At 43.8% G+C, this 22,106-nt stretch overlaps 2 protein-coding genes across 2 annotated transcripts; one reads left to right on the top strand and one right to left on the bottom strand.

The window, feature by feature from the left end:
* The first annotated feature begins 303 nt into the window (after positions 1-303).
* On the top strand, positions 304-8,814 carry LOC112889390 (kinesin-like protein KIN-14M). Its single transcript, XM_025955987.1, has 21 exons — positions 304-688; positions 791-984; positions 1,057-1,164; positions 1,906-2,131; positions 2,342-2,493; positions 2,598-2,681; positions 2,799-2,876; positions 2,942-3,067; positions 3,157-3,180; positions 3,459-4,151; positions 4,239-4,320; positions 4,413-4,508; positions 4,594-4,773; positions 4,903-5,009; positions 5,124-5,302; positions 5,599-5,763; positions 5,843-6,096; positions 6,177-6,340; positions 6,606-7,165; positions 7,381-7,481; positions 8,396-8,814. Exons 1-21 carry the CDS (start codon positions 667-669, stop codon positions 8,470-8,472), a joined length of 3,672 nt encoding a protein of 1,223 aa, XP_025811772.1. The 5' UTR covers positions 304-666; the 3' UTR covers positions 8,473-8,814.
* Positions 8,815-9,361: 547 nt separating this feature from the next.
* Positions 9,362-19,881, bottom strand: LOC112888887 (ABC transporter G family member 42). Its single transcript, XM_025955265.1, has 21 exons — positions 18,883-19,881; positions 17,148-17,602; positions 16,975-17,051; positions 16,499-16,552; positions 15,256-15,346; positions 14,431-14,732; positions 14,067-14,348; positions 13,659-13,975; positions 13,415-13,575; positions 13,200-13,315; positions 12,961-13,117; positions 12,730-12,849; positions 12,469-12,644; positions 12,006-12,353; positions 11,434-11,724; positions 11,276-11,359; positions 11,028-11,161; positions 10,663-10,890; positions 10,409-10,580; positions 10,065-10,319; positions 9,362-9,978 (listed from the first exon to the last, which is right to left on the bottom strand). Exons 1-21 carry the CDS (start codon positions 19,305-19,307, stop codon positions 9,709-9,711), a joined length of 4,515 nt encoding a protein of 1,504 aa, XP_025811050.1. The 5' UTR covers positions 19,308-19,881; the 3' UTR covers positions 9,362-9,708.
* Between the last annotated feature and the right edge of the window lie 2,225 nt (positions 19,882-22,106).

The raw sequence follows: 22,106 nt of genomic DNA, 5'->3' as shown, positions 1-22,106 counted from the left end.
TCGAGCAACCACCGCCGTCCAAGGCACGGACTTTCGGCGCTGCTACTTTCTTTTCCGCCTCGTCTTGATGTGTCGAGAGTTGAGACCACGACTTTCGCAAGCCTCCCTCCCTGAAACAAATATGGGATTTATTTTTCTAACGGAAAAGTTGTGGATGAACATGAAAGCAGTTAATTGTGATTTTGTGAACACGGCGAGGAGCTCGTAGAGTTCAACAGTATGTAAAAAGGCAAAAAGGCTGCTGCTCGATTCATCACAGGGGGCAAACAGAGTTTAAGAACGAAAGGGGAGGGGGCAAAAAGAGAAAAACCAACGAGCAGTCCAACCTCCATTCCATTTCGGTGGTCTCCCTGTCCCCTCGGCCACCTTCCGCGCCGCCCAGCCCAAGTCCAGCCAGCTCCAGAGCACGCGCTCGGCAGCGTGCGCGTTGAACCACGGAGCACCAGCAGCAAGCCGGCGCTCGCTCGCTCTTCCCTCTGCGCTCCATCGGCCGTTCCCACCCCCAGTCCACCACCCTCCCTCCGCACGTCGCCCACTCGCCCACGTCTTCTCCCCCACCCCCGCGCGGCGCTCCTGCTCCCCGTCCGCGGTCCGCCTGCTTCGTCCGGTGTGGGTCAAGCTCAAACGTCTCCCCGTCTCCGGCCTCTCAATTCGAACCCACCCCCCATGTCCGCCGCCGCCGAGTCAGGTAAACCCCTCTAACCCCCGCTGGCTGCTGTGATGCTCTCATGGTTTACCGCGGCGCGGCGCTTACCGCTGATCGTTTTCTGTTTGTTTGTTTGGTTCGCAGAGGAGAGCCGGGAGCGGCGGCGGCGATCGGAGGCGGTCGCGTGGCTGCGGTCGCTGCTGGCGGGCGAGGGGCTGCCGCTGCCCGCGCCGCGCGCGTCCGACGACGACCTCCGGGCCGCGCTCGCCGACGGGGCGATCCTCGCCGCGGCGCTACGCAGGCTGCTCGGCCCCGCCGCTGCTTCGGCTCCCGACGAGGTAGGTCGCCGATCGCGCCGCTCCATTTGGGTTCGTTCGATCGTGAATTCGTGATCGCAGTCGCCACTGCAGGGAGGAGCCTCGGCGGCGGCGGCGGCTGGGGGGAGCGATGTCGCGAGGTTCCTCGCCGCCGTGGAGCGGATGGGCCTGCCCACATTCGCCGCCTCAGACCTCGACAGGGTACGTGTTCGATTCTCCCTTGGACCATCATATCCAAATGCTTCGATTCAGTACCAAATTTTCCAAAATAAAAATTTTAAAAAACAGTTGGTTCATCGCTAGTATTTTTTCCAAAATAATAAAGAACAGTTGGGTTTAGCTGCGACTTGCGTGTCTGGCAGCATTTTGGAAATCTGGCTGCTGTGCGGTAGCGTTTCAAATCGAAGAAGTTGGGTTTGTTGATTGGCTAGATGACACGTCAATCTTGTCCCTTTCTGTTTAAACCGGTACTGCATGCTGGATGCGGCATATGCTAGCATCCAGTTCAGAATCAGAAAAGTTCATTTATCAAACTTATGACATGTCACTCCACTTGCACGGTGCATGTTATCCAAAGGACATAGACCGTATGAAAATGTTGGAACGCACGTACATACATTCCAATATTTCATCTGTTTTATTGCGTTAATTGTTCGGACATTTGATACGTTTTGTTTCAAGTTCAGTTCGTAATAAAATCGATGGTAAGCCCATAGTCCGTAGCAATTGGTTCTGGACTGCAAAAATGAATCAGAGATGTAAACAAATCATTTGTTCAACGATGGGCTTACCAATGATTTGTTTACATGTTCCAATGTGATGCATATTCGATAAGTATGGCGATGCTCTGGCAATAATTGTTTGTTCCGCAATATTGCCACCTCTCCGCAATATAAAAATTTATCTACCTGCTCTCATTCCACATTATTGGCATTCATCTAGGGCCCAATGTCAGCTGTGATTGTCTGTCTCCTTGCACTAAGGGATCGGTTTGGCTCCCATGTCGGGGAAGGCTCGCACTGTAGCCTTGAAGAAAATGGTAGGATGCCAAGCATGGAGTTTCCCACAAGGGAGAATGGTCATGGTACACAGAACTCTGTGTTCGGACAAGAGAGCAAACAAGTGAAAGGGAACCTACAAAAGGTCTCCAAAAGTCCAGCTCCATCAGGTGAGATTGTCCTCTACATGTCAAAGCTTTCAGCAATAACACTGTGAGGGCTACAGATACTAAACAGGGCTATCACATTAGTTCTGCAATTTTAAAGAAATGTGCACATAATTAATTGCGTACAGTTATTGATACTTGGTGCTTGCAATGGGAGCCTTAAGATTTGATGCGGGTTGCTTATCAGTTGAAAATCCTTTATTTTTTTTGTAGAACCATCGTCTCCAATGTCACGGCCTGAACTATCTTCTATTTCAAGGCATGCTGGGCACAATTTTCATGAAATCTTCCATCTGAGACATGGAGTTTATTCTAATATGCCTACTTCTAAAATTTTGGAGATGATGAAATCCACCAACTTGGATGTAAGGACAATGTTGTACTTTTTTAAAAAAAAAATGTACTTGATACAATCATGTCAGCACAAATCTTATCTTTCATTCTTTGCATCATGGAACCAATTTTGCAGAACGCTCCTACCCAGTCACTTCTGAGTTTTGTGAATGGCATCCTTGACGAGATCATTGAGAATAAGAATGGAGAAATTCCTTATGTAGGCTACTCAAAAGCAATGCAGTTAGTTGTTTCTGTTCATACTTTAAACCTTTGGTACATTTTGTTTTATACTTCTTCTGTCCTCTTGAATGAAAAGATGTTATTCTTTGCACAGCACATTGCTTGCTTGTTGAGAAAGGTAATACTGGAGATTGAACGACGCATTTCTACTCAAGCAGAACACATAAGAAATGTAAGGAGTACTATTTCGTGCATAATTTTTAGATTATTCCTGTTGTAACTATTGCATGTATTCAGCAAAATAACCTTATGAGAGCACGTGAAGAGAAATACAAATCAAGGATAAGAGTACTAGAGGCACTTGCAAGCAGCATAAGTGGACAAACACAAATAAACTCAAGTGCCACAAATGGAAAAGCAAATGTACGTTGCAACATAAGTTTCAGTTTACGTTTGAGACCTAAATGAATAACAATATCTCTTTCTAATAGTTTTCTTAAATTATTTTTCAGGTTGGTGCAGATCATGTCAAGAAGGTTTGTTTCTTGTCCAAAAGCTGGTTACTTGTTCATATTACTATCCTCTACATATATTTAAGTTGAGCCTTTTCTACTCTTTGCTTTAGAATTTTGCATTGGTCTAAATTCTGTAAAAGGGCTAAGCATTGATAGTTCAGTGGTATCTAGGGAGATTCGGCTTAAAGGCACCACAATATTAAGTTTTCACAAACAAGGTCTGGCTTAACTTAAGCCTCCTTTGTGTGAATGATTGAATTGATTGATTTTAATTCCTCTTCATTCTTTATATTGAAAAGAGCAAAGCTGAAGATCGAAGATTAGTTGACAAAAGTATGTCAAGCTTGATGAAGAACAAGGAAGATGTAACCAGATTGACAAAGGATAAGGAAGATATGGCTAGGCTGTTGAAAGATAAGGAAGAAATAATAAGACTGATGAAAGAGAAGGAAGAAATGGTTACACTGATTAAGGAGAAGGAAGATATCGGTACCTTGAAGAAGGGCAAGGTTGATGACAGAGATCAATCAGCAGATGTACATACAGCTAAATCGATCACATACAACGACGAAATATTTAGGATGGTGAAGGAGAAGGAAGAAAGTAATCATACAATTATGAAACTAAAGCTTGAACTAGAAGCCGTAAAATCATCGTATGAAGAGAGCCAGAGCCTGTTAAAATCTACAAAGGAAGACATGTTTAAGCTTCTAAATGACAAGGAGAATAGTGACATTATAATATCAAAACTTAGGCAAGAGCTTGCAGTAGCGGGAAAATCTCATATGAGACATATTCAAGAACTGGAGAGTAGGGCTTTGCAGGCAAATGAAGAGTTCGAACAGAGAATTAAAGAAGTAGAGCTCCTGCTTGAAGATTCTAGAATGAGAGGAAGAGATCTTGAGGAATCGTTAAAATCAAGAATCGAGACATGGGAGCAGAAGGAAATCATGGTGAACCAATTTGTAGGTCTGCAAATACAGAATGTCCAGGTAGTGTCTTGTTAAACTAGTTGTTCCTGGTGTTTCATGTAAGACATCATAAATACGTCAATTAAATTAAAACTTCTCCCCTATCAGGATTTGAGGTTGTCTTCTGTTTCCATTAGGCATGAAATCCAAAACTGCCAGAAAAGATGGTCTGAAGAACTTAGTGGCCTTGGTATGAATGAGTGCCACTACTTATTTTATTCCACATTGCATATACCTAGTAATTGGCATTTGATAACTTGCATAACCATACCAACTCTGCAGGACAAAGTCTTAACGTACTGATAAATGATGCTAAAAGTTATCATGCTGTTCTTGAAGAAAATAGAAAATTGTTCAACGAGATTCAGGAGCTAAAAGGTGACTATGCAAACAAAGATAATCTTATTGATATATCCATCTCATCAACTATATCAGATTTTGAGGGTTTTTATTGCTTGACCAGGAAACATAAGAGTCTATTGCAGGATAAGACCTTTTCTTCCTGGGGAGGATCAGAAATCTACTACAATTGAATATGTTGGTGATGATGGTGATCTTATTATTGCGAACCCCACACGAAAAGAAAATGAAGGGAGCAAGTCGTTCAAATTCAACAAAGTTCTTGGACCCACTGCTTCTCAAGGTACATACGAAAATGTGACCTATATGATATCCCTTTGCGTTACATATTGATGGCTTTATTGTATCAAAGGTAAGGATCATATATTTGGTGTGCTAACATAAAAATCTGCCTTATTTTTACCCTTTCAAGCTGAGGTATTCAAGGACATTCAACCACTTATCAGATCGGTTCTTGATGGCTATAATGTTTGCATTTTTGCATATGGTCAAACTGGATCAGGAAAAACGTACACAATGGTACGAAACACTGCATATAGAAATTTTATATGATTATCTTCTTTGAGAGAACCATCATTTTCTCTTCAGCTATGATGTATTCATCATACCATTTTCTTTTTTCAACTATCTCAGATGGGACCTGAAAATGCAACCGAGAAGGAATGGGGTGTCAATTACAGAGCTTTGAATGACCTGTTCCATATTTCACATAATCGTGGGGATACAATCATGTATGAAATTAGTGTTCAAATGATTGAGATATACAATGAAAAAATCCGTGATCTCCTTGGCAGCAGTGGTCAAGAGAAGAAATATCCTTTTTTCCCATCTGCCTACTCACATTTATTTGTTATGTCTTAATTTTCTCTTCCAATGTGATAAGTGTACAAGTGACTGGACCCAAGGCCTGGCTATGAACTAGTTTAGTTGATTCAGTTCAAGTGAACATATGTAGAAACTTGAAAATTACTAGGGCATCATTTTACATCCATGATGGAACTATTACCTATCTATATCCCTTGTAATAACATATCCCTCAAATCATTTGCACGTTTACAAATGAAATTTATGTTAAAGAACATTGTACTTTTTCCTTTAACTTGCACACACTAGGGATTTTGAATGCCAGCCAACCCAATGGGCTTGCTGTTCCTGATGCAACATTGCATCCTGTTAACTCAACTTCTGACGTTATTCAGTTAATGAGAGTGGGACATGCAAACAGAGCTGTGGGCTCAACAGCATTGAATGAAAGAAGCAGCAGATCTCACAGGTTAATTTCCATGCTCCATAATCCAGTTCTGTTTTCCTTGGTTATTTTAAAATGAGGATTAATTTGATTAATTCTGCAGTGTTGTTACCATACACATTCGAGGTGTAGATTTGAAAACTGGAGCTACTTTGCGTGGTGCACTACATCTCGTTGATCTTGCCGGGAGTGAGAGAGTGGACCGTTCTGCTGTTACAGGAGATAGACTCAAAGAAGCACAGCATATCAACAAATCATTGTCTGCTCTTGGAGATGTCATATTTTCTTTATCGCAGAAGAATGCCCATGTACCGTACCGGAACAGCAAACTTACACAAGTCCTGCAAAGTTCTTTGGGTGCTGACTGCTGCTGATTGTTCTATATGTCATTGTCTTACATTTTACGTTGTTACTTACCTAAAAGTTTTCATCTGCAGGTGGCCATGCAAAAACCTTGATGTTTGTACAGATCAACCCAGATGTCTCATCTTATTCAGAGACTCTAAGTACTTTAAAGTTTGCTGAAAGGGTTTCTGGAGTGGAACTAGGTGCTGCTAAGGCGAATAAAGAGGGCAAAGATATCAGAGAATTTATGGAACAGGTGAGAAAGCTCTGCTTACATTTTGCCCAACTGTTTGTTATTCATACCAGGGCACTAGATATGGATTACAATATTTATTCTCTCATGCGCTACTAGTCTACTATCCTTCATCTGCATACAATGATCGTTTAGAAATAGGATTTACATCCCGATAGATGCAATTAGAGTTTTTCTTGTTTGAGCTGAAAACAGAACTGCAAATACCATTCCTCTCACCTTGACTTTCAGACATCATTTGAGTTCTAATATCTTCTCCACCCTGCAGCTTTTAGTGCTCAAACATAAAATTGCTAAGAAAGATGAGGAAATAAATAGATTACAACTACTCAAGACACAAACTCCAAGGTCCAGGACAGTAAAACGTGCTGATTCCCCATTGAAACATTCATCCTCCTCCCCAGGCATATCTTCTTTAGGAAGCAGAATGCAACACCGAAGAACAGCATCTGGTGGAAAAGCAATGAGCATTGCCAGTAGGGCTGGCTCTGATGCTGATAACTTCTCTGACATCAGTGACAGGCACTCTGAATCTGGTTCTATGCAGTCTCTTGATGATATCCGACCACAGAGGGGGGTTATGGGACTTCCTAAGATCTCTTTAGATGAGATGGATCACAATTCTGCTGACCCTGAGCTTGCTTGCTTTGGCTATGCTGATTCAGAGGAGAGGTTAAGTGATATATCAGATAGTGGTCTTTCCATGGGTACAGAGACTGATGTTTCAGTAAGCAGTATAGTTGAGTTGACGCTCTTCCCAGAGCAGGAAAAAACATCTAGCACCCTGAAAGAGCAAGAGAAGGCACCAAAAACTCCAAATGATCGGCTGTAAGTGTTCTCCATTTATCCACAGTGAAAATTCCTACGAAAATGGTTTCTTGATGAAAATATGTTTCCTTACAACTATCATTTCTTTTCAATGTACATAAAATTAACATTTAGTAGGAGCATTGGGTCCTGAGATTGGCTAGCTCTATTTGTTTGGTTAGCCTTTTATGTTAATTAGTTTTTTTATTTACAAGCACATATTATTCTCCATGCAGGTCTAAGGTGGCCACTCGAGTACAGAAGACAACAGCGCCGAAACCAGCTCAAACTTCATTATGGCCTAAACTAAGAGATCCTCCAGCTCCTAAATCTCCAAGTAAGCTTGAGTTCCAATCATATTTTCATTGGATTAATGGAGCTGAATTTCTGCTTCTGCATAAGCACGGAAGTACCCTTAAGGCAATGATTGTGACAAAATTCATATAGCTGATTGCAGGTGCTGAAATTTATCCTATGCATCGCATTCAAGAAAAATGTATTCTATGCCTGAGTATAATACGAATATCTAAAACATGAGCTGAAAATCTCCATAATTTGGATAGGAACGTGTATAGAAAAAACTTAATGAGATATGTGACACTCCACTGTATTATTCAATTGAATCATTTTATGCCCCCGCATGAAGCAGAAAACTTAAAAGTTAAAATAAGTGTTCTATTTGTTCAAATAAAGGGAGGATGTCAAGGTGTTGCTACTAAATCGTATATGATTTGCCAACAAGTTTCACTTCCACCTTGCAAAGTGAAACACCAATTTACAGTATTTTATTAAAGGGAAAACAAGATAAAGCCAGGGTAGCTAATAAAGTTACCCTGGGAGTAAACTAAATCAGGTAATTGCTTGATAAGTCATGGTGCTCCCTTGACTTTTGCTTACTAGTTACTCCATATACCTGACAGTTACCCATACGGAACCTGTAGCAGCATGTACTGTAGTAACTCACTTAGTTCGAAATGTTTGAACTCATTAAATAAAACTATTGTACCTTCAAGTGTGGAAAAGAAGCTAAATCCTTAGGCAATGTGCTAAGGCAGTTTACCAACTGATGCAGTATGGGTACATTACCTACCACTGCCTTTGCTCTTATGGCTTAGTTTTGGATGAACTGGCTGTTGTCGAGCTATTTTTTTACTAATGTAAATTAAATGTAATTTATATCTATTTCGAGTTAGATAAGCCTCAATATGCATTATTGAATATATAGATATTATAAAATATTTTTTGGTGCAGTGTCAGCTGGGAGAACATCATCGGTGCAAGCAATACCTGCACCAAGAACGTTAAGTACTTCAAAGCGATGGACATAGCTCAAGTTTGATCAATTTGTTCCAGCACTAGTTTAATATATTTTGTACAGCATTCAGAAAGCGTTTGTTATTTATGGTGCTTGTTGATGATGCCGTCTGCTTTTCCTACCAGTTGATGAAATGTATACATCAGTGGATTCATTTGGGAAGAAAAAACAGTTAGATAGATCTTTTTCCTTTTTTGATGAAAGAGATAGATTCTCTTTTATGTTTCGTGACTGTAAATTTTTCTTGTACATATGTAAGGATATAGGATAGTAAAAGCTTTAATGATTTGTTGAAAGCAGCAATAAATCTTCGTTGAGCGTTGAATAGAAGTTACACCTTTCTCTTTTCTTTTAACGAAAGGAGCCAGTTTGTGATGTTATGAAAAAAAATTTACAATAAAGTACCCCTCCATTCAATTTTCATATGAATTTTATTATTAGTGTTTTAACCAGACATAAAGTTGTATCACTAGATTCACTGTTATTTTTAGTATTATCATAGTAGTTATTCTATCTGGATGCGTTGCCACAAATCCAAATGAAAACAAAGTTGATCCTCTAGTGCTCAACACCTATAAAAATAGATGTTTAAGAACTGCTCAACACCTATAATTTTTTCTTAATAGAGTGTAGTGAAAAAGACAAGGAGATAATGGTTTTAGCATGCCGTGTACGTTTGGAACAACATTCAGCCAGATTTTCACCTCTCATGGATGTAGATTCTCCTATATAATTTTCCAATAATGTTTCTCATTCAACTATGGAGTTTTATGCTTGCTTTTATCATAGTTCCACGAATCCTCTTCATGTATGCATGATGCTCGTAGATTGATGGATATCATCTTGTAATAAGTTTGGACTAATGCCTTTCTAGAGGCTAAAGCCCCATTATCTAAAACAAGTATTATAAATTCCTGCCTTCATTCCCTTGACTTTAGAGTAACGAAATACAAAAAACTTTCACCATTTACAAAGCTTTATCATCCTTGCCCTTGAGACTTTTTGTTTGATAAAAAAGTCCCAGTGAATAAATAGGGCATGGAATTCTACAAATAATTACGCTCTTGTAGTGTTCCACATTTAAATGGTTAGAATGTCGTATCAGACCTCGCCACATTTGGCGATGCGTGGAGTACCAAAACTGCACCCTATGTACACTGACAATACAAAGTACCCCAAAAATGGAAGGAGAAAACGGATATGTTGTTTCAAAAATGAATCTCAAGAGCTTTGTCGCCAGATCTTGCTCCTATCGTTGCTGGAAGTTCAACTTCTTGATGCAGACTGCATACATGAACGCGAAGAATGCTGCAAAGAGCACGAGGACTGGCGCAACAACTGGCATAAAATTCATGTGGTATCCAAAATGATGTGTTACGTAGTAACTAATTGTCTGCTTGGATTCGCCGGGAACTTCGATGACCTCTTCCAGGTCTCCGTATTGCGTCACTATGAGCCCATACACAGTCCATGCCAGTGGGCAAATCCAGTAGTACCAGATCCACCATCTAGGAATTCTCTGAAACAAGTGGAGAAAAAAATAATCAGTTTTTGTAATCCTACAGAAAGGGTCGTGGGAATTGTTTGATTGAAGGGACAACTAACCGGTCTTGGAATGAAGAAGCCTGAGAAGAGGTTGAAGAGCGAATAGAAAGCTGCAGCAAAGATGGCTGCAACCTCATGGTTCGGTGAGATTGAGACAGTCATCATGCCATAGAAGGTGAAGTAGAGGAAGGAGAAGTACGAAATGAAGAAGAACCAGAAGAACTTGGCAGCTGTCCATTGGAAGCTCATCATGGCATATACGATGAGGGTGTAGTAAGTTGTTTGGACAAACACATAGGGGATCTCCATGACAACCTGTGAAAGCAAAATTTGAGTGTCTCCAGAGAGCAAATAGCACCTCAGTTATCACTGTGATTTGTAATAGTTCTACAATATTTCTTTACCTGAGCAATGGCATAGGGCATTGCAGAGTACATCCCAGCAGCCCTCTCTCGGTAGAAAACCGTCCTCTCAATTGAAACAATTGGCTGCACAGTTGAGCAATTGTTGATACCAACAAACATCACAGCTGTGTACATTCCTCCCATAACCATCCTGAGAGTGTTTGCATCTCCCCTGCAATAGAAACCATTAACACTTTCAGAAGCCAGTAAGTTAGGAACTAACGACCAAAGATGAAGAGAGTTAGAAAATTTACATTTTGGTTCCTATCCTCCAAAAAATGGAGCCAAGCAGTAAGGCAACGAACAAAGTGAAGGAAAATCTAACAAGGTTGTAATCTGGGCTACGCCAATAGGTCAGCCACTGCTTCCAGAGGCAGGCTTTGAACTGTCCTATTATGGATTGAGAGTACTGTGTAGCGAAATAAAGATCTGATGTTCCTGGCTCTGGTTGACTCAGCTGGTTGACCAATACCTTGTTTCGCCTGGAAACAATCCCATCGAATTATGCAAGGAATCAGTTATTGAATTTGAGAACAGAACATATTGTATCTACCGGCTAGCTGAGAATAAAGGCAACGATTTTTTTTTCAAAAAAACAACAAACATTTCTATCACTTACTTGTACAGATCTGATGTTTTGTAGTACTCAGCAAAATCCATCTTCTGACGCACTTCAGCTGCAATTGAACTGACTTCGAGCATCCACGTCGCAGGATTGTACTTATCTTTGATTTTAGGCACTCCCGGAATTGCCTAGTTGCATAATTGAACAGCAGATTAGATATTTCACTCTATCTTTTATTCTTCACCCTAGTTTTAAATTTATTGATGCACAAATATTCAAACGTGATGTGGAGCTTTATGTACCTCAAAGTACTCAACCATTTGCTGGGAGTTGCGACCCAATTGTCCAGAGTAGATCACCTGGCCTCCTCTTTTCAGCAATAGCAACTGCACATAAGAACTCAGGTTAACATTTAATAGTTTAAAAGGTGGAACAACTTGTAAAAGTTACTCATACCGACCTCATCAAAAGCCTCAAAGATGTCAATGCTTGGCTGATGGATTGTGCAAACCACTGTGCGCCCAGTGTCAACTGTGTTTCGCACTGTTCTCATGACAATTGCCGCAGCTCTTGCATCAAGACCTGATGTTGGTTCATCCATGAAGATGATTGATGGGTTGGCGACGAGTTCCACAGCTATTGTTAACCTTTTTCTTTGCTCTGTCGAAAGTCCTGTGATTCCTGGTAGGCCAACTAAAGCATCCTTCAGATTGTCAAGCTCCACTAGTTCCATAACTTCATCCACAAATTGCTGCAACCATTGAGACATGTTATATGTGAGTTTGGTAAAATATGATGTTTAATTTATTTTAAAAATAAAATAAAAGATATTATTGGCACTGTTTCTTGTCATAACTTTCAAATCTCAAACATCTTACAGACTTGCACCTACAACTAACATGTCCTAGTGACAACAAACAAGACAAACTTCTTACTACATTAGGTTTTACTAGCAGACACTTTATCTTCCAAACAAAGATATCAAGCAATTAAAGGAATGTGTCAGAGACAGGAAAAAAATCCATGACTTACAATCTTGATATCATCAGTGATTTCTTGATCTCCAATTATTTCAGGAAGGCGCAAGAAGGCAGAGTATATCAAAGATTCCCTAACTGTGACCTGAGGAGAATGGATATCATTTTGCTCGCAGTAACCAGAAATCCTTGCAAATGTGGCTTGGTTCTTGGGATAGCCAGCAATTCTGATATCACCTTCAATATAACCCCCAGTCTTTCTTCCAGCCAAGACATCCATAAGGGTAGTCTTTCCAGCTCCACTAACACCCATAAGCGCTGTCAGCACTCCAGGCCTGAATGACCCTGTAACCTCACGCAATAATTGGAGCCTGTTATCCTGCACTCCTTGCTGTTTCATTTCCTGGGTAAACAATAGAATTCTCCATCAATGTTCCATGCTCGAACGTACAAGAACATTGAGGATGGTGAGGAACGTGACAGGAAAAACTGCTGAGGGTAGTTGAATGTGAACTCACCGCAGGCATGTCGACATAGTAGTTCACATTATCAAAGGACATGGCAAGAGGGTTAAATGGAAGAACCATTCCTCTTCTTGGAGCAGCTTCATTGCTGCCAATGGACATGACTCGTGAAACCCCATTTGATGAACAGTTGCTCAAACGCGCACTCAATCTCATCTCCTTCATTTCCTCTGTAATAATCAAACCTCAGATTAGAAACTGTCACTTATTTTTCAGATTCATTTATGAGCTATGACTTTTGTCACAGTTTCTTACTGATATGACCACCGTCCTTTGATTTTGTGCTGCCATTTCTTACTGTCCCTCTTGCATGTTCATTGCCTTCTGCTTCCTGTGCAGTTTCTTCTGATATAACAGCTTGTGGTTTGCCGAGAGCTGGCGATTGAAGAACAGGTAAATTAGATACCAACACAGAAACAATCATCGGCAAGTTTTTTATACTAACGATGATCTGCAACGAATTGAGATTATAGTTTAGGCACTTACGGTTCAGATACATGAGTGACAGTGTGAAAAGTACATTGAAGAAGATGGTGAAACCCAAGAGCCCTGCTGCTCCAATCCAGTACCAGTTTTTGTCAACAAAGATGTTGGCACCTTCAAGCATAGATATCCCTAGTCTTTTCGGAACACCATTTTGGTCCTACAAACATGAGCATGAACTCCTTGTCAACAAAAATATATATTTGTAAACTAGTGAACAATCAGTGCAGTAGTGAGCATACCATTACGAACTTGTTCATCCACCGAGGAGCATAGAATTCATTGACTGCTAGAGCATTAAATCCATACATCAAAGGTGAAATCCAATAGCCCCAGATCCACCATTTAGGGATGAAACCTGTAGAAAGAACTAGTCAGCAAGGCTAGATATTGATCTAAAGAAAATATTGATCTACAGAAGAGTGTGAGTAAAAAGGGAAAAATACAGGTAATGAACCTTTTGGCAGGAGAAAGCCTCCAAGAACAAAGAAGATAAGAAGAGATAGTGCTCCACCAGTGTGAGCAATGATCATGGATCTGCAAAGTCCGGCAATTGCTCTGAAAAGCCCACCTGCCATCTGCTGGATCAAGAACACGAGCAGCAGGTGCTTGAAAAATCTGCACGCAAATACCACAATTAGTATATTTGGGTTTCTGAAACAGAAAACAGTAAAAAGAAAAAGGACGACTATTTTATGTACCTGTCGGCCTCTGGAGCAAACCCTATGGTGTAGTATGTGACAAGAACCCAGACTATAGATTCAATTATGGAGAACGGGATTCTGAGAATGACGTTTGGTAGTGTGAAGACCCAAGCAGGGTAAAAGAGGAGGTCCCTGTGCTTGTAGAACACCGGTAACCTTGTTATGGCCAAAGAGAGCTCAGCAAAACCATTGAACATATTGACTATCAGACTAAACAGCAGCGCTCCAATGTAGACAAAGCCATCATCTACATTCCTTGTATGCATGTGGGTCCTTAGAAACACCGTTGACGCAATGAGAGCTACAATGATGAGCTTCAGAGTTCACACAAACAGACAATAAACGTCAGTCATTGGGACTTTTGAGTAGTGGCACGAGTGAGACTTACATAAGAAGTTCTCTTACCTGTATGGTCTTGAAGATGTACACAAATGAATTGCGTTTGATGAGGAGCCACTCCTTGTCAAAGGATGCCTTGAGGAGCTCTGTGGTTGACACTGAGTGCTTTGAGAATACAAGAGCAGCTTGATGGCAACGGCTCTTGTCAAACGGCAGTGAGAGGTGGTTCTCTAGCTGGAGCCCAACATGGAACCGTTTAAACCGCTGTGCAAATTCTGGGACGGAAATGTATCTGTAAGGCCTCTGCTTGTCGGACCAGTACTGCTCCTGATCCTTCCTTGATGTCACCTGAAAAGTAGCCAAAGAAAAGGTTCTTGATGGAACTTTCAGAGATATAGTAAGTGATTACTAGACAAGTTCTGAGTGCTACCTCCTGAAGAAAGTCTGCAGTTCCCTTGCGCTCGGGGCAGCGGAATCCACAGGATTCAAAGAATTCGAGAACATATTCGCGAGGTCCCTGGTAAACAATTTGACCTTCTGACAGTAGGATGATGTCGTCAAATAGGTCGAAGGTCTCAGGGGCAGGCTGAAGGAGGGACATGAGGATGGTGGCCTCGCCCAAGTGCACAATCTGCTGGAGACATTTGACGATTTGGAATGTGGTGGAACTGTCCAATCCGGTTGATATCTCGTCCATGAATAGCACCTTGGTCGGACCAACAATCATCTCTCCTGCATTCCAAAATCAGCAAAGTTTTTTTTAAGAAAAAAATGTTCAGCAAAAGTTTTATCAGCCAGCATTGGGGCTCCTCTGTAATCAGTGGCCCGTAAAGTAATGTTCTGTCAGATTTTTTCCCATTCACTTCTAATCATTTTAGAACTATCAAATTCACTCATGTAACCATACACTGCAGCAGTTTCAGGAAAATACAGGAAAATTCACTCATGTAACCTGCTCGTGAGTTGCAAGTTTCTTTCAGGAAAATACAGGAAAATTCACTCATGTAACCCTACATGCTCGGGAGTTGCAAGTTTCTTTCAGGAAAATACATGATTAAACTCCCAACGGCTTCTTGTTTTCGCATAAATCCAAATTCAATGTCGACTCAGGCATCTGCGCCCACCACACTATAAAGATTAAACCAGAGAGAAAGAGACACAAGTACACATTCCTACCAGTTCCACCCCTTTTTGTCAACATCAACGTGTGGTGAGCATGACACAACGCTGAGCAAAGCAGATTACATATATTTACCTGTGGTGACACGCTTCTTCTGGCCACCGGAGATCCCCCGCTGCATCTGGTCGCCGACGATGGTGTCGGCGCAGATGTCCAGTCCGAGTATCTGCGCCCAAGAACAACCCGGTCAGGCACCCCATCGCAATCAAGGCAATTACACATCTGATAACACTGGTAGAGCGCCATTAGCCAGTGTCAAACTACTCAGTTAACGTCTCGAAGGCGACTGTTGCCCACGAAAACCCCCTTTTCAAACCTCACCAACCGCCCATCCTCCCTGACCATGCAAACTGTGCCGATGGCAAAGCTAGGGGAAAAAAAAAGTGGAAACCTTTGGCTTGGCATTTTCGACGAACACGTCGCGGGCGTGCGCACAGGTGGGCTGATCCGGTGACGCATGCGCCCCATCGCCTTGATGTCAGGTTGGTGCACCAACCCCCTGCTTCCACAGTTGCTTGCAGCAAGACCCCACCCGGAATGGAGGCTGTGTCCCCCGAGCAGGTGAAGGAGATGGCTTGGCTTGGGTTTAGTGGTCAAAAGATTCAGAAGTGAGCAAACCAACCCACTGACCACTGCTGCACTGTCCAGTAGTTATCCTGGTTCAGCATCAGCCTCAACTACTCGATGGTGTGTGTCAAAGTAGTGGACTTGGTGATGGATTTCTTCCTGGAAAAATGCTCCCCGCTCCTATCTTCTCGTTCACTTAATCATGGCACCACGATCCACAAGATTACACTCCGTACCTGTTTGCGCGTGGGCGCCGTATGCGGCCACATCTGACGTCTCTACCGTCTTTTGCCCGTGATTGGGCTGTTGCTGTGGAAAAAGAGCGGTTTTGGGGTGACATAATGCTGGGGAAAGTGTCGTCCTTCGAGTCTTGTGTCAATGGCTCAGTGGTACTCTCAATTTTGGAGTGTCGCAGGAAAGCAATTCTTGGTTCGTTTATCTTCTGGAGCATATTGACCCAAAACAAAGGTCTCATGTCTCCTTTTTGTGATAAAAAAGTGGCTTTTTATCTTTGGGGAAATATTGAACCAAAAAAAAAGTTATCTGACATTGAAGTGCTCAACCAAGAGGTCCTTGAATTGTCAACAATAAAACTATTCATTGTTGACTTTTCTCCTCGCTTTGCTCTTTTGGTAACTTTTCGTTGTGCATTTCGGCTAACCTTTTTACCCCGATGAAAATAGAAGCTCAGAAAAGTAAAGCAATGCGAGATAGAAAAAAAAATATATCAAGCTGTAGATAGAACTCTTACCCTGAGAGTGTAATCCGTTTGGAGACTGCTTTGCACTCCTTCCATTGAAGTGGCCTGATAAACAGTAAAAAAACATGAGTAATCAGTACATGTGCACAAAAGAAAGCGTAAAGTTCAAAACAAAGCAGGGTGGGGTACTAGTATTGCGCATGATGTACATTGAAATTAGGTTCTCCCGGCACTAGAGAGCACTACTTTCTATGATGTCCCACTTACAGGGCTCAGATGATACACTAGCTGTCTAGCTCTAACGATTTTTCATTTCAGTTGAAACAACATGTTTTCGTCGTTTACGGAGGAACAGATTCCGTGGTCTGAAGCAGGAGATGCCCCACTTGTTTGGAATTTGGGACCATGATTTGAACGCTGCAACTAAAATTTTAAGCTTCTTCATGTCGGGTTCTTGTTTAATGCTCTGCTGCCGCGACAAGCTTGTGCATGCTGATAAAAGTAGCCATGTTCTTCCGTGTCCTTACCTTCATGAAGAGGTCGACTTCAGGCTCCGGCCGGATGCCGGCCTCCTTCTCCCTCCTCGTCAGCTCGGTCATAAGATCTGCTCGATAATCGATCATGGTTAATTCTTACCAAGTCATTGAAAAGGCTGAAGCCAAGCAAATTGCAATTGAGAAGTAAGCAGGTGAGGGTGTACCGTATTTCGTGCCGACGCCCTGGCACCTGGCGGAGAAGTCGAGCGTCTCCTTCACCGTCATCTCGCCGACGTGCACGTCGGTCTGGCTGATGTACGCCGCCGTCTTCTGCGGCACGAAATCGTCCAGCGCGAACCCGTTGTAGGTGACCTCGCCGGCGCACCGGAGCGCCGGGTCCAGCTTGCCGGCGAGGGCGAGCAGCAGCGTGGTCTTCCCCGACGACGGCGGGCCCAGCAGCAGCGTCATCCGGGACGGCCGGACCACGCCAGAGACGCCCCTGAGGATGGTCAGCGTGGCCTGCCGCCCCAGCCGGATGCCGCAGAGCCCCAGGGCGCCCTCCGCGATGTTGCGCGCCGTGTTGAGCAGCGTCGGCAGCGCGCGGCTGCCCACGTGGCACTTGGCCTGCACCGTCAGCTGCTCGAACCGCACCTCCACCGTCGGCAGCTCGATGCCCACCCTGCGGCACATTTTTTTTTCAATTCGTTTTCCAGATTAATTGGGCAAAAATGTCCTATTGGTTCATAGAAATTCAGAAGAAGAAAAATCATCAAATATAAATTTTAAATGGAAACAGAAATGATTGGTGTTATGTTGTTGCCTTGTTGGAGTAAGCTAGCTGCTCTGCAGAGCAGAGGTTTGGATGTCAACTTTTGAGCAAACCTTTGGGACCAGAGGCAGACATACAGAACCTGTTGTTTTGGAATCATCACATCCAAAGATGCACACTTTATAATTCTTTTTTTCTTTAAAAAATAATAAAAATAGCTTGCTGGTCCTAACTTGGAAACACTCCATCAATTAATCCGTGAGAAACCTCGTCATGTACATGTGGTGGATGACATCATTAATAAGGATCCACATCCACTATAGTTTTCTTTTCTTTCTTTTTTTTTTGTTTGACAAAAGACCCCACTATAGTTGGTTTGATGGTTTCAATAGCATGGCTACTTGGGTTTGTTCAACTGCAATGGCCTTGTGACACAAGCAGGTAGCCTCCCAAACCCAAGCAATTGCAAGGGAAATTAAGGGGCAGGAAGGGAGGGCCATCTGCCGTTCTACTAGTGACACCCCATCAATCAATGGGTGTCTATTCATGGTGGGTGCTGGTTACCTCAAGAACAATGTCCCAGTCTTCTAGATGCATAGCATGTGATAGAGGAGGAGGAAGGAACCATATTCTGGGCAGCACACGAGAACAACAAAAAAAAAAGAACTAAAAGCTGTTTCTTTCTGAAAACAGGGCAGAAAGTAGTTTGAACCAAAGATTATTTTTCATACTTCTCGATATCTGAAAAAGGTGCATGATTTATGTATGTTCTTTGATCCTTTTTTTTTCTTTCTTTTGGTTTCTTTTTTTGAAACGTGCTGTTTTGTTTGTGTACGCTCTTGGAAGGAAGGACAGGCTGAAGAAGGTCCCTCTCCGACTGTACGTTTGACTACCTACTTACTGAAGAAAAGAGAAGAGATGAGTGAAGAAATAGATAGATACTACTCGTACTTCTGGCCATACAAAAAATAAAACTTTTTTTTTTGTGGTGTGTGTTGGCAGCCTGCACTGGAAGCAAGTGAGCTATGCAGTGGCCTAGCTAGCTAGCTCGGAAAGAGACAACTGTGGCGTGGTTTAGCCATGAAAACAGCTTCGCTTGAAGCAGGGACCGTGTTGTCGATGGCTGATAATTCCCTGGCCAACTGTTGAGCGGAAGGAAGGCAGCAGCGGATGATGGATATGATGCGTACCTGTCGATGCGGTTGCGGAGCTTCTGCAGGAATCGCTGGTTGTCCTCGTCGGCGACGCGGAAGACGCGCTCGATGAACTCCTGTCGCTCGCCGTCGCCGAGCTTGCGCACGTCCACCTCCTTGAACTGCTGCTGGCGGGGCTTAGCGCCGCCATCGGCCTCGGCCTCGGCGGAGGAGGACAGGATGGCGGTGCGCACGCGGCTGTAGGTGGGGAGGCGCTCGATGGCCGCCCAGCGCAGCGCCTCCTCGTCGTCGTCGGCGTGGCGGCCGCTGCGCCCCCCGCGGCTGCCGCCCCGGGAGCCCCACTGGTGGTGGTGCGGCATGAAGGCCTCGTCGACGCCCCATGCGTCCATGCCCATGCCCCGGCTGATGCTCCGGCTCACCCGCCGCCCCGACTCCCACACCTTCTCCATCGCACCCTCCATGGCCTGTTGTCGCGTCGTCCACCCGTCGCCGCCGCTCGCCCGGTGGTCTCACTCTCACGCCGCGCTCGTGCTTCGCTCGAACGGCGCGATGCTGCAAGACTGGTAGCAGAGACGGCGCTGCTGGTGGTGTTGCTTGTGCGAGCGAGCGTGCACGTCAGTGCGGCAGTTGGTGGTGGTGCCGTGCGAGCTCCATGATCGAGTCTCCGGAAGAGGAGTGAGTGGGGCGGGCGAGGGGGAGGCGACGGGCTTGCCCGCGTTTATATGCGGCTCGCGCGCGCGCGGGGGCGGGACTCGGGGAGGAAACGAGCGGGGGTTGGCTGCTGGCAAGTTCACCGGGTTTGCTACGAGCTTTTTCGGTAGAAAAAAAGACACGGCGGTGGCGTTTGGCGTGGCGTCCGGCGTGTGATTCATACGCTGGTGGGCCCGGCCGGGTTGGTGGGGGCGGAAGCCGGATGCCGGAAGGGAAGGGGGACGAGCTGAGCCGACGAGGGCTCGCGGCGGCAGGCGCGGTTGACCCGAGTCGACTGCGGTGGGTGGGTGCAGGCAGGCGCGCGGCGGGGCCGACCGGCCTTGGCGTGGCAGCGCCGGGGAGGAAACCGGCCGGCCGGCGCGGTAGGTGGGCACGGGTAGGCGGCTCGGCAGCAGGTTGGGCGCTGTGATGGGTGGGTGCGGTGCGGTGCGGGAGCGCGGGGTAGCCCACCGGCCAGTGCCCCCGCTTCCCCTTGCCCTCCTCGGCGCGGAGGGGCGGAGGAAGGAAGCCGAGCCCCGGCCCCCGGCCGACCGGACGCCCGGGGGCACCGCGCGGGATTCCCGGGTCGCCGATACTAGGCGAGGGGTGGCCGTGCCTCGCCTAGTCCTAGCGCGTGCCTGGACGTGCTTGCTGACCTGCTGTACTCGCAGCAGTTCAGTGATTACGGGCCACATTTTGAGGCACGCGGCTGCCTTTCGTTTTGCCTACATTCAGGGATCTAGCTAGAGGCGCTGACGACCCAACAAGAATTCCCATTGCGGCGTTGTATTGTACATTTGTATTCCAGACGAAAGAGGGAATCGCGATTCACGTGGGTTTCCTTTTTGCTGAAAGGTGTGTGACGTGCTCTACTCAGAGTCGCCGAGCGTGAGCTGGGTACTGTTCAGCTTACTGTGACAGACTTCAGTTTGGTCAGCTAGACACTCAGGTCACTCTAGCTACAAATGCGATTTTCTTCACTTGTTTCAATATAGAAAAGTAGCAGTTCGTTTGATATACGGATCGGAGTCTTGCTAAGCATACGGGGGTGTTTGGTGGCCACCCACCCTCGAGCAGCCCCCTCTCCTGCCGGCCCTGACTGGCTGCACCCAAACGATAGTAATTGTACACATCAAACCATATGAAACAAGTCGACAATTTGGGGTACATTTTCTGAATGTTGTAACTCATATTTATGAGAGGCCAAAAGGGCCCTAAGTAATTTATGAGATTTCCCAGAATTACGTATCTCTTATAATTACTAATTGGAGGTTTCTTTTAAGCCTCCACGTGAAATCACCTACAATTATACGTGGACACCTAAAAAATTGAGACAAATCTTAAGAAGTCTTCATGTGAAGCCACCTAGGATCTTAAGTGGATATCCTAGAAAATGAGAGAAATTATAAAAGTTCTTAAAAGGACATCTGGCCATCAACCAGTATAATGTAATCATAATCTACCGTGTTTCAAAAGAATACCCACCTATACCATAAATTACCCACCCATGCTATTACAGGGAAAAATATCCAATATCCTATTATCCATCTACCAAAATTGATTTATTATTTCAGTTAGGATATCACGGCAAACAAATATTGTATCTGACAACTACATGTATCAAAAGGCTCAGAACCAAAGCTGTTAGGACTCGTACTCATATATTTTATAATATATCACCATGCTTTTTAGGACTCAGAACCAAAACTTAACAAGTCTATACTTTTTAGGACTCGGAACCAGATCACGTACAAGCAAAACACCGGCCGAACTCCACGCTTTTATAGACTCAGAACCAGATCACATGCAAGCAAACCACTGGGAATTCTCACATCGTATCGACTCCGCCAGCAGGAACATACGCCGGCCATTCTCACGTCGTATCAACTCCATCAGCAGGAACTTACCTCAGAGAACACACTTCGATCTATTCAAGCTTCCGCAATCCCCAGGTAAGCACGTTCATCCCTAACCAGAACTAAGAATCAAAACCGAAAGAAAAACTTATGCCATTAGTTTAGTGTAAAATAATATAGCTTGCAGTTTTAAATCTGTTTCATCATCTCAAGTTCAAAAGAAAAAAGAATTTATGCAACAAGGGTAATAAAAAAGTAAAAGCACTAAGATTCACTATCTTTATCTCAAAGGAGCGGTAGTTAATCCAGCTAAGAAACTAGATATGTGTTTGTCCATATATAAAGAGAGTTAGCATCCTGCCAACTGTCTGTTATTTTAACTGCTACTTTCATTAACTGAAAGGTAGCTTCTATAGGAGAAGAAATGAACCATAGTGACTGCTTCTTATCGTAGTAGGTATTTAAATTTAGCAATTTTCAATCACAGTATGCCCTATAATCTTCAAATTGTGTTGACCTTGCTACTAAGAATAAAATAGTCATTAATATATTATTTGCTATTAAAATATTATGAATCTATGTTGCAAAATTGTGCAATCCATCTTAAGATGCCATAAAAGTAAGAAAATTAACACGTACTACAAGCGAAAAATAGCAAATTTGATCGATTGTTCATCCTGATGAATTTTTTTTAAAAATTCTAATGCTAATGTC

The sequence above is a fragment of the Panicum hallii genome, chromosome 4 (assembly GCF_002211085.1).
Source record: "Panicum hallii strain FIL2 chromosome 4, PHallii_v3.1, whole genome shotgun sequence".
Lineage (NCBI taxonomy): Eukaryota > Viridiplantae > Streptophyta > Magnoliopsida > Poales > Poaceae > Panicum > Panicum hallii.
This window is presented reverse-complemented; position numbering and strand designations above follow the sequence as displayed.